This window comes from Saccopteryx bilineata, chromosome 4 (genome assembly GCF_036850765.1).
Source record: "Saccopteryx bilineata isolate mSacBil1 chromosome 4, mSacBil1_pri_phased_curated, whole genome shotgun sequence".
Taxonomy (NCBI): domain Eukaryota; kingdom Metazoa; phylum Chordata; class Mammalia; order Chiroptera; family Emballonuridae; genus Saccopteryx; species Saccopteryx bilineata.
In genome coordinates, this window is record NC_089493.1 from 81,418,114 (window position 1) to 81,436,133 (window position 18,020).

General features: G+C 40.2%; 1 protein-coding gene across 1 annotated transcript in view; it reads right to left on the minus strand.

Moving 5' to 3' along the window:
• Positions 1-10,605: 10,605 nt before the first annotated feature.
• Positions 10,606-18,020, minus strand: part of BUB1B (BUB1 mitotic checkpoint serine/threonine kinase B) — a 65,708-nt gene continuing 58,293 nt past the window's right edge. The window contains exons 20-23 of the mRNA XM_066277118.1: positions 17,598-17,740; positions 13,403-13,574; positions 12,516-12,622; positions 10,606-11,156 (exon numbers count right to left, since the gene is read on the minus strand). Of these exons, the coding sequence (XP_066133215.1) occupies positions 10,925-11,156; positions 12,516-12,622; positions 13,403-13,574; positions 17,598-17,740 (654 nt within the window). The 3' untranslated portion in view covers positions 10,606-10,924. The remainder of the gene's footprint in view (positions 11,157-12,515; positions 12,623-13,402; positions 13,575-17,597; positions 17,741-18,020) is intronic.

Sequence of the window (18,020 nt, forward strand, 5' to 3'; positions counted from 1 at the left end):
ATAAATATTTATAGGCTAATCTTCTTTGACACATTTCAAGAGATTATTTCCAGCCCTGGAGGGATAAATGGACATGTTTAAATAAAGTAAAACAGGAGTCAACAAGTACAGCTAGAGGCCTGAGTAACAGGGTTAGGCATTTCAATCATGGTTTTGATTTCATAATGAATTATACGAACTCCACCTGCCTCCTGTGTGCCCAGCTCTGGGATGCTGCTGAGGAGACTGAGAGGAATCTGCTGCTTGCTATGAGCCAAGAAACTCATGTTTGGCAACCATATTGTGTTTTTAATTCTCACAAGAGCCCTTCAGAGTAGGAACTATCAAGGCTAGTTTATATAGAGCAGACTGACCTGCCTGGATCAAGCAGTGGGTAAGGAGCAAATGTAGGGCATGAGCCCAGGTTTCCCAGTTCCTAAATCAAGTCTATAGGGCTTTCTATGCTTCCATTTCCTTTTTCCTGTTAGGCAGTGGTCACCTTTTATCCAGTGGCTCTGGATAGGGATGTAGCAGAGCATAGAAGAGACTAAATGTCTTGGCTATAAATGGGTTGAGTAGGCCTTGCTCACCAAGTCAGAAATTCATTCCTCTGGTACGGGAGAAGAAAAGAGGAGAGGAGAGGAGAGAGAAGGAGTGAGATGCATCTGTAGGTGACTAGAGAAGGGATCTATATCCCATTTCCCACCAATGTGAGCAGCAAGATCCAGCCTGACACTTCAGAGCAAATGAGGCGAGACGCAGTCTTTTGGATTTAGGCTGTTTTTAACTGCAAACATTTGGTTCACCAGAGGTCACTTCCAACAGAAGCAAGCCATTTTTCCTTATCCTTTAGGTTACAGAATACCACGTTTCTATAACTAACCTTTATTATGTTATAGATTTAGCTATAGTCTTTACTGTAAATTAACCCAAGACAGTGAGGCTCCAATCAACTAGCTGGATCCCAATGTACTTGAGAGGTTTCCAGAGAACTTTAAACCATTTAAACATTTGAACTAAATCAGTACAAGCATCTACAAGTGTCTTTACTTACTAAAGACACTTAGTTGTCAATACTCTGTCAAGTAGGCACCCAGGTTAGCCTCATTTTATAGAGAAAGACAAAGGTTCAGAGAAGAAGTAACTTGTTCAATGCAGAATACCTGGGTTTGAATCCTGGCTGTGTGGCATTGAACAAAACCCAGGTATTCTGGTTCCTAGAGAGATCATTTTGTTTGGTACCATAGGCAGGCAGCCACCTCAATACTGAGGTTCTAGGAGGTCCTCGGCCTGTGAAGTTATGCCCTGTAATGTAAGCACTATATGCAAGTTAACCTAGGGTATAAAAAGATAGATCTTGTCCCAAAGAGCTTATCTTGTTAGGGAAGGCATGTACATGCACCTGTCCTAGACAATAACGTAGCAGGGGAATGGTACAGGTAGAAGCTACACAGTCTGTACACTATGGAATCTTAACAGCTGGTCCCATGGTCAGATGCTGGATGTGCCTGACTGGGTGAGTCCTGAGCAAATGATCTGTTCAATGACGGGGTAGTTGATCTAGAAAGTCTCTCTCAGCAATACTAGTTAACATTTGTCTAGTCTGCCTAGTGTATGGCCCCCTGGCTTCACCGGGACGCCTTGACTCACTGTACCACACATACTCACCCTTCACCATCTCAGTTCCTTAAGTGATCTCTCATTGAAGCTTCATGTGTTATTCTTCCCAATATTTTTATTACTTTATTCTAGAATTACCAAGTTTCTTTTTCAATTTTGTTTAAAAAACACAAACTCAAACAAGTAAATGTATATTTATCCTTTTGTTCAGATTTTAATGGGTATTTGTTTTTATGAAATGCCATCCTTACTTTGCTGATAGCAGGACTGAAGCAACTAAATAAAATGCATCACATGACTGGGCCAGTAAGATTATACTGTGAAACGGCAGCACACGCTGATTCACATAACTGTTTCAAATAAATGTGAGGCTGAATTAAACACACATGGGAAATAAAGTACACATTTTGATGGAATAAATAAACCTCTGAAAATAACATTTGATTTTGAAAAGAGTACACAGGACAATGAAGTGTAGCATGATGCGGGGTCATCAGCCAGTAACAGTGGGAGGTTACACAAACATACATGAAGTGACACAACAGTTAGGGAAGTGAGACTGCAATGAAGGTCCACGCTGCGCCCGGGACGGGACGGGACGGATTTCCCCTCACAGAGGCTCTAACAGAACTAGATTTTTTTTAAACTCATGGCTGCACTTTTCCAACATTTTAATTCAGTCCTTATTTTTGAGAACTATGTGCTAATTTCTGGGAGTATATAAAGTTAATAGACACAAACTCCTTTGCTCCCATGGGGTTTGAAAACTAGCAGCTTGACTGGGCAACCACTACTTCCCATGGAGAGGAATCTGAACTTCTGGATAATAATGCTCAGCAGCAGACGTTTGCCATAGAAGCCTCTCAGAGAGAAAGAGGATAGGAAGCAGTGTGCTCTGACAGAAAAGAAGTACATGTTTACAGAAGTTTAGCCTAAGTTCATTATTGTTGGTTCCTGTCTTAATCATACAATATCAGTTTATGGAAACTCAAGTTTTTATACAAAAGCCACAAAACATATATATATATATATTTTTTTTTTTTTTAAAGTTGAGTTTTATATAATTCAAACATGGGAAGCTGTACTAGTAGGAAGGTGGTAATTTTAGAAAGCATATCTTGAATAGAAACATGACAAAACACTTGAACACATACAACTTTTTATATATTAGTCAATGATTTAAAATTATTTTCAGTCTGTCATTTTAATTCCAAATTAATCTTGCTTTTATATTTGGATAATAAAGAGTCCCATATTTCCCATTTAAAACCCCCCCACAAAATAACACATTAGGCTTTTTACTTTTTAAAATGTAGGTAATTTCTTAGCCTAGATTATCCTATAGACCTAAAAAGGTAATACATATACATTGTAGAAATGTACAAATGGAAAAGTAAAAGCCTTCATTCTTTCCTTTCTTCACCACTATATGTTCTCCCCTAAAGGCAATCACATTTCCCCTCAGCTTTTTTTTTAACATAGCTAAAAATGTCTGGAAGTCATCTTTCAAAGCCTAATTAAGGCCTGCCATCTCTTGGGCTCAGGCCAAACTGGAAGACTTGCCTTCAGTGACAGTGCCAAGGCACCTCCAGTCCACAGAAGTGGTCTGGCGCCATCTCTGCACTAGTCTGGGACTCCGGCCTTTCCAGGCTCTTTCGTATTGATTATCCTTTGGGGAACAATAAGCCTTGGAAGCAGGGAGGATAACAATTACAAACAGTGCTTTATCTCTGATTACCTGTGCCAATGTTTATTTAAGATAAATATTAGGAAACTTTACCAACTGAAATAAATGATTACTTAAATGTAATGCAAATTGCCAAATCCCCTAATAATGCACCAAATTTCCACTTCAACTAATAATATATGAGTTGCTTGCTTCCCTTCATCCTCAAACACAATTTTAAACAGTTTTGTGAATAATGAAAATTTCAGGTTTAGGTTGCATTTTTACAGGAAACAAAGTAAATCCCTTCCCTTCAGAGCTTAAATTCTAGTAGTGGGATACAGGAAAAAGAATACATATATTTGAATGAATGTGAGGCTGAATTAAACACATGTGGGAAATAAAGTACACATTTTTTTGTTGTACTTTTCTGAAGTTGGAAATGGGGAGGCAGTCAGACAGACTCCCGCACCCGACCGGGATCCACCCGGCATGCCCACCAGGGGGCGATGCTCTGCCCATCTGGGCCTTTGCTCTGTTGCAACCAGGGCTATTCTAGCGCCTGAGGCAGAGGCCACAGAGCCATCCTCAGCGCCCGGGCCAACTTTGCTCCAATGGAGCCTTGGTTGTGGGTGGGGAAGAGAGAGACAGAAAGGAAGGAGAGGGGGAAGGGTGGAGAAGCAGATGGGCGCTTCTCCTGTGTGCCCTGGCTGGGAATCGAACCCGGGACTCCTGCAGGTCAGGCCAACGCTCTACCACTGAGCCAACCGGCCAGGGCCTAAAGCACACATTTTGATGTAATAAATAAGCCTGTGAAAATAACATTTAATTTTGAAAAAAATAAATAGGATAATATACACACACACACACACACACACACACACACACACACACACAAGGTGGTGATAGTGCTATAGAAAAAATAAAGCAGGGTAAAGAGGGATAGAAATTAAGAGTAGTGTGTGTGTGTGTGTGTGGGGGGGGGGGGAATGCTACTTTGTATGGAATGACCAGGGAAGGCCTCTGATAAAATGCATATTTGAGAAGACTTAAGAGAAGTAAGGGAGTGAAAACCCAGGACAGGACATTCCAGGCAGGAGAAATGGCAAAGCAAACAGGCCATAAAGAGAGAAACTGGTTGGCATGTTGAGGAGCAACAAGTATGTGGACAGACTAGGGTGAAGTGAACAAAGAAAAGAGAAGTCAGAAAAGAGGTCAGATCTGGTAGGGTCTTGTCAGTTGTGACAAGGTCTTCAGATTTTGTGCTGTGTGAGAAGGGAAGGCAGTGGAGGGCTCATACATGACTGGAGGTGGCTGGGGGAAGCACAGAGACATTTATGAGACACTGAGATAATCCAAGTGAAAGATGATACAAGTTTATATTTTAAGTAATTTTTCCTATATTGAGTTTATGGGGATTTTTTTGGAGGGGGGAGTGATAGTTGGCCATGTTAGATTTTGTTTATCTACTATATAGTAACATAGGTATCTCTCTTTTTTTTTAAATTTTATTAAAAAAATTTTTTTTTCCTTAAGTGAGAAGTGGGGAGGCATAGAAACAGACTCCCACATGTGCCTTGAACTAGGTAGGATGCACCCGGCAAGCCCCCTACTGGGTGATGCTCAGCCCTTCTGAGGCTGTTGCTCCATTGCTTGGCAACCAAGCTATTTTAGTACCTGAGGCGAGACCATAGAGTCATCCTCAGTGCCTGGGGCCAACATGCTCCAATCTAGCCATGGCTGTGGGAGAAAAGAGAGATAGGGAGAGAGAGGAAGAGGGAGAGGGGTGGAGAAGCAGATGGTCACTTTTCCTGTGTGTCCTGACCAGTAATCAAACCCGGGACATCCACACACTAGGCAGACACTCTACCACTGAGCCAACCAGCCAAGGATACAGCAATCTTCTTGTTTTTATCTTAGTTTTATGTCACACAGACAAAAGATTACAAAGTCATCTAATATTTTATATTTTCATTTTTTATATTAACATTTTTTATCTATCTAAAATTGTTCTGTGGATAAGCAGTATAACAGACAAAGACCACTGCACATGGCTAGTCACATGTGTACTGGGCTGGGCTGAAGTCCAGTCAAGCAATGGTGCATTGAGAGATACTGAGTCCACTAGAGGAAGAGGCCTTTCGCTAATTTATGCAAAGGTGCTATATGAACTAGTGGTGCACTGCTGATAGAGTTAAAACTCTAATCCATTGTTTCAACAGCAGTTATTGAATAATCCATCTTTTTCCACACTGATTTGAAATGCCATCTTTATCCTATTCTATTCAAGGCTTCTTGTGTTTTTTTTTTTTTTTTTTTTCATTTTTCTGAAGCTGGAAACAGGGAGAGACAGTCAGACAGACTCCCGCATGCGCCCGACCGGGATCCACCCGGCACGCCCACCAGGGGCGGCGCTCTGCCCCCCAGGGGGCGATGCTCTGCCCATCCTGGGCGTCACCATGTTGCGACCAGAGCCACTCTAGCGCCTGAGGCAGAGGCCACAGAGCCATGCCCAGCGCCCGGGCCATCTTCGCTCCAATGGAGCCTTGGCTGCGGGGGGGGGGGGGGGGGGACAGAGAGGAAAGCGCAGCGGAGGGGTGGAGAAGCAAATGGGCGCTTCTCCTATGTGCCCTGGCCGGGAATCGAACCCAGGTCCTCCGCACGCTAGGCCGACGCTCTACCGCTGAGCCAACCGGTCAGGGCTGCTTCTTGTGTTTTTGATGGAAACATGGACTTCATTAAAGTATTTTTTTAATTTAAAAAATTTTTTAAAGATTTAATTTATTCATTTTAGAGAGAAGAGAGAGAAAGAAAGAGAGAGAGGAGCAAGAAGTATCAACTCCCATATGTGCCTTGACTGGGCAAGCCCATGGTTTTGAACTGGCAATCTCAGCATTCCAGGTCTACGCTTTATCCACTGCACCACCACATGTCAGACCAGACCTTATTAAAGTTGAAGTCTATCCTATTAAAAAAGTTTTTTTACAAAGAACTCATAAAACTCAACAACAAACAAACAATCCAATAAAAAAATGGGAAGAGGACATGAACAGATACTTCTCCCACGAAGAAATACAAATGGCCAACAGATATATGAAAAGATGTTCATCTTCTTTAGTTATTAGAGAAATGCAAATCAAAACTGCAATGAGATACCACCTCACACCTGCTAGATTAGCTATTATTAACAAGACAGGTAATAGCAAATGCTGGAGAGGCTGTGGAGAAAAAGGAACCCTCATACACTGCTGGTGGGAATGTAAAGTAGTATAACCATTATGGAAGAAAGTATGGTGTTTTCTCAAAAAACTGAAAATAGAACTACCTTATGACCCAGCAATCCCTCTACTGTGTATATACCCCAAAAACTCAGAAACACTGATACGTAAAGACACATGCAGCCCCATGTTTATTGCAGCATTGTTCACAGTGGCCAGGACATGGAAACAACCAAAAAGCCCGTCAATAGATGACCGGATAAAGAAGATGTGGCACATATCCACTATGGAATACTACTCAGCCATAAGAAATGATGACATCAGATCATTTACAGCAAAATGGTGGGATCTTGATAACATGATAGGAAGTGAAATAAGTAAATCAGAAAAAAACAGGAACTGCATTATTCCATACATAGGTGGGACATAAAAGTGAGACTAAGAGACATTGATAAGAGTGTGGTGGTTACGGGGAGGAGGGGGGAGAGGGAGAGGGAAAAGGGGAGGGGGAGGGGCAAAAAGAAAACTAGATAGAAGGTGACAGAGGACAATCTGACTTTGGGTGATGGGTATGCAACATAATTGAATGACAAGATAACCTGGACATGTTATCTTTGAATATATGTATCCTGATTTATTGATGTCGCCCCATTAAAAAAATAAAATTATTAAAAAAAAAGTTTTTTTAAATGTATCTTCCTCACAAGGGCAGTCTTAATTTTAGGAGCCAGATTGGAAGCAAACTTTTGCATATTAGAAAGAGTTGGTGGCCGGTTGGCTCAGCGGTAGAGCGTTGGCCTGGCGTGTGGAGGACCTGGGTTCGATTCCCGGCCAGAGCACACAGGAGAAGCGCCCATTTGCTTCTCCACCCCCCTCTTCCTCTCTGTCTCTCTCTTCCCCTCCCGCAGCCAAGGCTCCATTGGAGCAAAGATGGCCTGGGCGCTGGAGATGGCTCCTTGGCCTCTGCCCCAGGTGCTAGAGTGGCTCTGGTCATGGCAGAGTGAAGTCCGGGAGGGGCAGAGCATCGCCCCCTGGTGGGTAGAGCATCGCCTCTGGTGGGCGCGCCAGATGGATCCTGGTCGGGCACATGCGGGAGTCTGTCTGACTGTCTCTCCCCGTTTCCAGCTTCAGAAAAAATACAAAAAAAACCCCCAAAAAAAACCAAAAAAAAAAAAAAGAAAAAGAAAAAGAAAGAGTTGGTAAAGTTAGACTATTAATTTCTCATATTTTCATGCAACAGGAAAGCACTTTTTGCTGTCTTTGCTTAAAAACTTTAGCCTAAACACAGTAAGATTCATTTCAGCCTGACCTGTGGTGGTGCAGTGGATAAAGCGTCAACCTGGAAATGCTGAGGTCACCAGTTCGAAACCCTGGGCTTGCCTGGTCAGGGCACATATAGGAGTTGATGCTTCTAGCTCCTCTCTCCCTCTCTGTCTCTCCCTCTCCTCTCTAAAATGAATAAGTAAAAAAAATTAAAAAAAAAAAAGATTCATTTCAAAAAGCCTTGTGCTAACCCCCTCAAAGGCTTTCTTATCTACCTTGAGATAATAGTTTAGCTAACCTTCTAAAGTCCTACTGTTACAGGAAATCTTTTTATTTCCAGGTTCATGATCGGTATCAGTAGAGCACTCTGACTTGGGTGGAAGGCTTCACACAATTGTCACAGGAGGGTGAAGGCTTTCACAGCAGTACGTTAGTGGATGTACACTTTGTGTATGGTGAGGCACTATAAACCCCCTGGTCTCTTTATCAAACAAAAGTGAAAATCCTGTGTTTTAAGCTGTTTTCCCCCCTTTCTAAGTCTATCATTATGCTATTCCTGCCTTAGTGAGAAAGAAATAAGAATCTTCTGCCAAAAATCAGAAGCTTCTTTCTTCCAAGACAAACAAGCATAAAATATAAGACAAGAGAAAGCATGCTGCTTGTAGTTTTATGCTTAGGCAAAGAAAAAACTATATCATAGGCCCTAACAGGTCAGGGACTGCTTTCTCGCCTCTAAAAAGAAGGACTAGAGTTGGAGGGGATGGGGAATGGAGGAAGAGGTGGCAAAGCAGTTGCAAGTTCTCTAATAAGCGGCTTCCTCAGATTCTTCTCCCTTTTCCTCTGAGTGGACTGCCAGAGAACTTTCTCCTTAAAGCAATGGTTTGCCAGCTTTGCTATCAAGGTTGCTGAAGAATTCACTAGATGGTAGCTAAACTTATGTTAAGAAAGAATCTAGCCTGACCAGGTGGTGGCGCAGTGGATAGAGCGTAGGACTGGAATGCGGAGGACTCAGGTTCAAGACTCTGAGGTCACCAGCTTGAGCATGGGCTCATCTGGTTTGAGCAAAGTTCACCAGCTTGAACCCAAGGTCGCTGGCTCGAGCAAGGGGTTACTCAGTCTGCTGTAGCCCCCCGGTCAAGGCAGATATGAGAAAGCAATCAATGAACAACTGTGTCGCAATGAAAAACTAATGATTGATGCTTCTCATCTCTCTTCATTCCTGTCTGTCTATGTCTATCCCTGTCTATCCCTCTCTCTGTCTCTGTAAAAAAAAAAAAAAAAAGAATCTAAATTGTTCAGCCTCAGAGGACTTTGTGTCAAAGCGGTAGATTGAAATATGAGAACAGAGCAGTTGAAGGGTTCAATTGCATAAAAGATACAGATATGTAATTTTACATCACCGGTTGTAGGGGAAGCAAACGTGAAAATGTTTCAAGAGTCGTATTTTGGGGAAAAGCAAGAATTTCCAACTTATCCAAGTCATGTTTCAGTGTTTCAACAATACATGCTTAAATACTTTTAGTTGAGATATACTACTTAGAATTTTCTGCTTTCCAGAAATCTTAGAGCAGTAACAGTGACAACTAGAGCTTTAAAAAATCAGGTACTAGGGCCCTGGCCGGTTGGCTCAGCGGTAGAGCGTCGGCCTAGCGTGCGGAGGACCCGGGTTCGATTCCCGGCCAGGGCACACAGGAGAAGCGCCCATTTACTTCTCCACCCCTCCGCCGCGCTTTCCTCTCTGTCTCTCTCTTCCCCTCCCGCAGCCAAGGCTCCATTGGAGCAAAGATGGCCTGGGCGCTGGGGATGGCTCTGTGGCCTCTGCCTCAGGCGCTGGAGTGGCTCTAGTCGCAATATGGCGACGCCCAGGATGGGCAGAGCATCGCCCCCTGGTGGGCAGAGCCTCGCCCCTGGTGGGCGTGCCGGGTGGATCCCGGTCGGGCGCATGCGGGAGTCTGTCTGACTGTCTCTCCCTGTTTCCAGCTTCAGAAAAATGGAAAAAATAAAAATAAAAAACAAAAAATCAGGTACTAGGCCTTGGTGGGTTGATCAAAGTGTTGACCCAGCGTACCAGAGGTCGCAGGTTTGACCCCTAGTCGGGGCACGTAGGAGAAGCAATCAATGAGTACACAAATAAATGGAACAACTAAGTGAAACAAGAGCTGATGCTTCTCTCTCAAACTAATAGAGACATATTTAGATATGAAATAGATACCTTTCAGTACCATTTTATACCAATTTTCTTCCCTATCCCCAAGGCCAAGTGTAGGTGATGCCTCCATTTGGGGGCCCAATACTTCATTCTAGACCTATTCTTATACAAATTATTCCATATTTCAAAGTTACCTTTTTATTTTGAACTTCTGCCTCTTCAATCATCCGAACAACAAAACCTCCTTCTATTCCTTAAAACCTCTACTAAGTCATTCTGTATGTAACATTTCTAAAGGGCTGCTAAACCCTGTTCAAAACCTTTCCTTTTCCATTCTAACAGCCACTGTCATGATCAAGATATCCAATAGCAACAGTACCACTAGATTATATAAACAGACCAATGGGCTTGGTGGATAAAAAACAAAAATAATTAAAATATATTGAAAATATGAACCTTGCCAGTTGAAATTTAAGAAAATTTGGGCTTGTGTAAATCATTTTATCTAGATAAGTTTCCATTTAGACCACTTAGTTAACGGTCAGAAGCACCTAAAGGAATGGTTGGCTACTTTGTCTTGTTACAATCGAATCAGAACAGCTCCAAATCTAGAATATATAAATTTCTATGATAAAATAGTTCCTGTCTACAACATCAAGCCATTTATTATCTCACTTGGTAAAAAGTAGATGAGATGTTAGAAACACAAGTTTAACAAATACTACTTTATTATTTACAAAATACATAGTGATGAAAAGGGTACCTATCACAAGTTACAAAAGGGAAAGCAGAGACAAATGCATTAAACAACAAGGTACCCATTCACATGGAGCCCATTTAGAATAAAACATTACTTTGTTAGAGTTAGACAAGACCAAGAACAGGCACATTGCTGTGTAAAAAAATTTAAGTTATCTAGAAGTATACCACTACCAAAAAGTAGCAAAGTGTTTGTTAGTGCATCTATATGTGTCCTAAAGTAGACTGTAGCATGTACAAGTCTAGTGTTTTACAACAGAACCACTGGTTTTAGGCAGGAATCTGTGAGAGACTTGACTGCCTATCTTGCTGGAAGAGCAGAGACCCAGGACCAATTAACTTCCCTACCTTCCATAAAGCTTTGTTCAGGTGACTTTGGAATGTGGTGTCAAACACCCCTTTCATTTCTGCTGCAAGTTCTCTCAGAACAGACACTGTGGACTCATCACTGGCATTCAGAATCCGCACAAAGAATTTATTCCATAATTCACCATCTTTTAGCCTAAAAATATATAAAACCATTTCCATCAAGATTAGGCATATAAAAGTCAAAATTCTGTGTTTAACTCAGTGGTACATTTATGCACCAAGATGATTTAAGGTAATGCCTAGAACTCTAGTGTTAGAGATCATTCACATAGTTCTTTGAAAGTCCAATGTGAAACTTAAAAAATTTCCTCTGTGTATTAAGATGCAGTACTTTTTACAAACAGAAAATAATGAATTTTGTCTCCTCTACCCTAACTTTCCTAAAGTTAGATTACCGTACCTCTCCCCCTGCCTAGTGGTTCATTATCTTCACAATCTTCAGAGAATTCTAAACTTGATTGAAGTAACCACCACTTAAGTCTATAATGTTTGTACATCTTTTTTAAAATCAGAGAAGCTTCCATTATTATATAAAGCAGAGCTATTAGGAAACCCCAACTGATCCCACTTATTTCTGTTAGACCCACCTAGGATCATAAACAAGTGGAGATGCCTGAATCTATTCTATGTGTCTTACATTATATTTCAAGCCTGTTTTAAAAGTACATGCTCGAGACAAATAAAACTGGCTACATTCTGAGTAAAGAAAAAAATGCAGTTCAATTGTTGGAAGGGGGTAATAGAGGAGGAGGAACAGGGGTGTTAAATCTTCAATACTTTTTGTTTTGTTTTGTTTCTTAACCAAAGTACGTACAAATGAGTGACAGGTTGGTAAACTTATTCTGGGAAGTTATTAGCTTCAATAAACTAAAAGGAACATGGAATATTTAATGTTTAATGAGCAGGCTTAAGAGAATACTTTATTGTTCCAATTTTAGTAGATATACTGCTGAAGTGAGCACTTTTGCGGGAATAATAAAGTTCTGAGACCAAGCAGCTCATATTAGGAGAACATTCACTTCTTGACCAAAAAGATTCAGTTCTCTGCTTTAGTTCCACCCATTCATTTAAATAAGAAACTGCTTACAATTAGTATATAACTTAGAAATTGAAATCTCTTCTCGAGATGCTTATTAACTTTTGATAACAATAGCTATAAAAAGGGGTATAAGACTTAAAAACAATTGGTTAGAAAATTATTCTCATAAAATGCTTCTATTAACACTTTTAAATTGAGGCTTCAATACTATAGTTGCATGTCTGTATGACACATCTAAGTCCAGAATAATGTCCTGAAGTCGGAATAGTTTAATTACCAATTCCTTTGTCCTGGACTAGGTACTCCACTGATGCTCTGAACAAAAAGTGGTAGAAATTAACGGAATCATGGCACTGAAACTAAGAAAACTAAGGTTGCCAAAGCAGAGGCAGCACCCAAGAGAAAGAGAAAATTATTTGAGCTGACAAAGACCCTGAAATCACCAATACTTACTCAGAAATATTTTGGCTAAGTTTCCAGAGGGACCCATCCCAGAAGACCTGTAGGTGCTCCTTGAACAATAGTAAATGTGCTAAATCTGCTATACCAAACAGATCTACCTGAAATCACAAAAAGCACCATCAGCTAAAATAATTCTCTGCTACTATCATGGCAGTTTATTTAGATAGGAAGTTGAAAGATACTATAACGATTTTTATTTTGTGATATATATTTTAGTAGACTATTCCTTACCCTTAGAGTAAAGGGAGAAACTCTCCCCAAAAGTGATCAGTGGAGCCAACTGTAGGAATTATCTTTAAGAACAAAAGGTAACAAAAATATCTAGACTGTCAAATTCAAATCTGTAGATCTACTGAATTTGCATGGACTCCAGCTGTGATCTAAATGTAGTCCATATGACTAGTTCAGGTTCATGCTACATATTCAATCAGTAAATCCCATATGTCCAGAGCTGAGTCAGAAAGCATTTTGTGCATATAATGTATAAAACACTTCACCATTCGTCCTAATGCTCTTTTTATATACATTATTTGATTTAATCCTCACAGCAATTCTTATGTACACAGAGCAGACTGTCATCTTTATTTTATAGAGATCACAGAAAATGACTTACAAAAGACTATATAGATAAGTGGTAGAAATAGCCCTGCCACTGAGTTAGTCATGAGTCTGCACGTGTACGTGTATATTCTTTAGTGTTGTGACAAAAAAAAAAAAAAAAAAAAAAAGGGTACATTTTGCTTGACTTGATATTTGAAAACTAGGTCATCTATTCCAGGAGAGATGATATCAGTAAACACTAGCTTTCATAGCTTATCTAGAAAAGAAAGAGATTAAGAAACCCTTTCCATATTTGCTCAAGCGTGTTTTACACTTACCTGATAGGGAGAAGAACAGTTAGCCAGGATCTTTTGTCCTTCCAGGATCTGTACAGTCCGAAAGCCACTGAGGGTAAAAACATCTAGCTGCGCTCGAAGGTCGACACTGTAGGAGAAGTCCACTATGTTCAAAGCTTGATCGTTCTTATCACAATCATAGGGATCGTAGATTCTAAGCCCACATTTAAGAGAAAGAGATAATAAAAATAGGCCATGAAAGAAGCTGCATAGCTGGTCTTAAAAAAAAGAAAAAGAAAAAGAAAAAAAGGAGGTACTGCAGGTGTGTCTTAGCTATGCCAACAGCTCCCTCCAGTGGCTAATTTTGAAAATGCACCTGTAAGAGCAGTGGCAGTGGCCAATCATACAAGTGGGGAATGTCAAGATTACTGTTTAGTGATTGATACCAAGTACTTACTCTATATATATAGTACATGGTCACAGAACACTCACCAAGTTTCCATATTATATAAAGTACTAGAAGTAGAGTACAGGCTCTGCCTTACATTGTACATATTAACACATAAAAGCAATGATATACTGCTGAAAATTAGCTTTTATAGGTGTCATAGCCTTTCTTGTTTACTATTATAGATGAGGCTTCCCAAGTTTCCATTTTCATTCAGATTCCATCCTCCCAGAGTTTAACTGAACAATATCAGGCTGTTTTTTGGTGAAGTGCTACCTATATTGTAACCTGTCCTGTTTCTATTATATCAATACTAATATGAAACTCTACCTTATTCTAATTTCAACCCTTATTTCTTAAAAACAAAAACAAACAACAACCAACAAAAAAAACAACTTTGTAACACTAATGCACAATTAATTTTATTTCCTTGGGTTTATCTATTCCATGCAATAAAACTACTATTCAAAGATGTAGGAACTATTTATGTGAGAGAAAAGAATGGATTATTTTGTGTACCTTTGTCTCTGCTCTTCTTTTTTTATATATATAAACGTGTGCTGTTTTCTTTTTTTTAATATTTTTTATTTATTCATTTTAGAGAAGAGAGGGGGAGGGGAGGAGCAGGAAGCATCAAATCCCATATGTGCGCTAACCAGGCAAGCCCAGGGTCCCGAACCGGCGACCTCAGTGTTCCCACGTCGATGCTTCATCCACTGTACCACCACAGGTCAGGCTGTCTCTGTTTTTCTTCGTTAGCTCCTTCAAACCCTGACTGATGTTGGTGGCAGGCACTCTATTCCTAAACACAGGCTTTGACTAATCCCATCACAGACTTTTCACAACACAGAATGATCTATGTATTTCACTTTAAAATTTATATTTGCTCTCATTTTTCCTTGGCACAGATGCAACCACTCTTTTGGTCATCATAAAACTGTAATCCCCAGATATTTTTAAAACTTGGGAGAGATAGGAAAAATGTTTCTTAGGTTAATAAAAAGAAGCAGGAAGGTCTCCTAGCTTTCTAATTGGCCACTCACTATTACCAGTTTTTTGGATCTCATTTTCCCCACAAAAAATATATAGAAACTGCATTAAATGATTTCAAAAGGTTCTTTTAATTTATTTTGAATCTATATAAAATTTCCTATCAAATTTGATAAATCGGGACAAAAAGACAACATCCCTTTAACACTAGGTGCTTTTCTGGAGTCCCCTGGTGACTTGGGGAAGGAATATCTAAATAAAGTACACAAATGCCCAAACCTTAAAAGGCTTAGACTATCCTTTCGCTTAAAATTTCCACAGACCTAAGAACTCTAGCACCAGTCTCTAAACTTTCAGTGCTGTGTAATATGGTGAAAATAAAAACTATAGCTGGGGTTCTTATATTTGGAAACACATGGAGTAATTTCTGGTGGTCACAATGGCTGGGGAATACACTTGCATTTAATTGGGTAGGGTGGGGCAGTTTTGGGGCAACAGATATAAAACATCCTAAAATGCTTGGAACAGACCTGCATAAAGAACTATCTCATCCAAAAAACCTATGGTGCTCTGGATGAGAAATGCTACTATATTATGCCTGGGGAAGCCTTTAGGATTCTGCTATCTCAGGAAAGGTGGGGATGCTGCAGTTCTTTTGGTTGTAATTGTAGAAATACATTGAGGATTTCTTTAATTTCCATGCCAACTATAATTTAGAGTCAAATTCAGTCTTCTCTTATAGATTAAGTTATCAGGAGAAATATAAAGAATGATTTCAGGCCCTGGCCAGTTGGCTTAGTGGTAGAGCACCGGCCCAGCGTGTGGATATTCTAGGTGTGACTCCCAATCAGGACACACTGAAGCGACCATCTGCTTCTCCACCTCTCCCTTTCTCCCTTTCCGAAGCCATGGCTCGATTGGATCCAGCAAGTTGGTCCCAGGGCTAAGGATGGCTCTGTGGCCTCCACCCAGGTGCTAAAAATAGCCTGGTTGCCAAGCAATGGAGCAACACTTTATATGGCCAGAGCATCACCGCCCCATAGGGGGCTTGCCAGGTGGATTCTGGTCAGGGCACATGTGGGAGTCTGTCACTCTGCCTCCCCTGCTCTCACTTAATTAAAAAAAAAAAAAAAAAAAAGGAATGATTGCAGATTTTAGTGCACATAAATGCAATAACCTCTGACAAAGTTAACTGCTTACCCAAGGTTGGGGTAGACAAAGAGGTGGGGCAGACAAAGCATCTTTGAACCAGACTGCTTTACTCAAATACCATGAGACCAGTAATCACTACAACAGTGTGCTGGTCCTCTAGTCCTTTTCATAAAACAAAAATTATAGACTATGCCTTCCTTGTTCATGCTTTAGTGTGTTCTTTTAAAATTTATTTTTCTTTCTATTGTATTTACTGGGATCACAATAATCATACAGATTTCAAGTGTACAACTCAGTAAAATATCATCTGCACACTGCATCATATGCCTTGCCCCAAGCAAAGTCTTTTTCTGTCCCCACTTCCCACCACCTCTGATCACCTCCACCTACTCTCCAACCCCTTTCCCTATCACTCCATTGTTGTATCTACGTGTTATATATATGTGTGTATTTTTGCTTAATCCTTTTACCTTCTTTCATTCAGTCCCCTACCACCCCTCTTTTGACAGCTGTCAGTCTATTCCGTGTGACCATGCCTGTTTCTATTTTGTTCGTCAGTTTATTTTGTTCATTAGATTCCACATATAAGTGAGATCACAAAGTATTTCTCTTTCTCTGACTGGCATATTTCACTTAGCATAATTATCTCCAGGTCCATCCATGCTATCGCAAAGGGTAAGATTTCTTTCTTTTTTTATAGCTCGGTAGTGTTCCACTGTGTCAATGTACATGCCTTAATGTGTTCTATATTTTCTGTTCTTAGCATGTGGGCTTTATTTTTTATTTCCTGTTCTGCGCTTACCCCCTTTACCTGATGGCTAAGCTGGGTTTAAACTAAGCCCCTTTCTTGGCACAGTTTGCGTTTGTACTATGGTTTTACCCACTCCTCTCAGCAATTCGGTCTGACTTAAGCTTTGGTCTTTGAAACTAAGCAGCGACACAGTTTTGCTAGCATCCTCACTAGACTGGCACTGATCCCACTCAAAGAAAGACTAGACAATCTACTTTACATTCCCCCAAATACTCATACTTTACATTTCCTCTTGATAGAAACCATCACAATACTAAGTGGTTAACTCATTTTTCTGAATGATTTCTGCCCTGGCTAGATTGCTTGGTTGATTAGAGTGCTGTCCCTAAGCCCATAGTTGCCAATTCAATCCCTGGTCAGGGCACAGTTAGAAAACAATGTTCCTGTCTCTCTGTCCCTTACTCCCTCTCTAAAGTCAATAAATAAAAATTAAAATATTTATTTCCCAAATGTTATTTTATCTGAATTCTTTTAAACTATTCTCAATGGAAGGCCCTGGCAGGGCAGCTCAGTTGGTTGGAACATTGTCCCACTATGTCAAGATTGAGGGTTCAATCCTGGGACAGGGCACACACAAGAAACAACTGATAAATGCATGGATGGGCGATGTCTTCTCTCCCCTTTCCTCTCTTTCTACAATCAATCAATAAAAAAAATTTTTTTAAAGGAATACTGAAAATAAAAACTATTCCCAATGATTACTGACTTTTAGGTAGCAAATATTCTCTTAACATACTATTAGTCAAATGGCATTTACCACAAAGCAAAAGAAAATGGCAACTATTCATGTTTTAAGAGAATGCTAACAGAAACATAGAAGAATAAAAAGTACCAACCTGTTTCTAAAAATCAGACTCCTTGGACTCAAGTCACCATGGACTATTTCTGCTTTGTGTAGTTTCTCCATTATTGTCAAAAGGTTATAAATAATCAGCACTGTCATTTCACGTGTAATAAATTCACTGTGTTGAAAAAGATCCTGGAGATAGAAAGATAAACTCGCTATTTCTTAAGTTAGGATGACTATACTTATATTCAATATCTTGAATACTGATGCTCTGTACTTTCTTGTTGGTTGCTACTAGAATGTGGGCTTCTTTGTAGGTTAGGTCTTTTTTTTTTTTTTTTTTAGCAAGAGAGATAGAGACAAAGAGAGGGACACATAGGAACAGGCAGGCAGGAAGGGAGAGAGATAAGAAGCATCAATTCTTTGTTGTGGCACCTTAGTTGTTCATTGATTGCTTTCTCATATGTGCCTT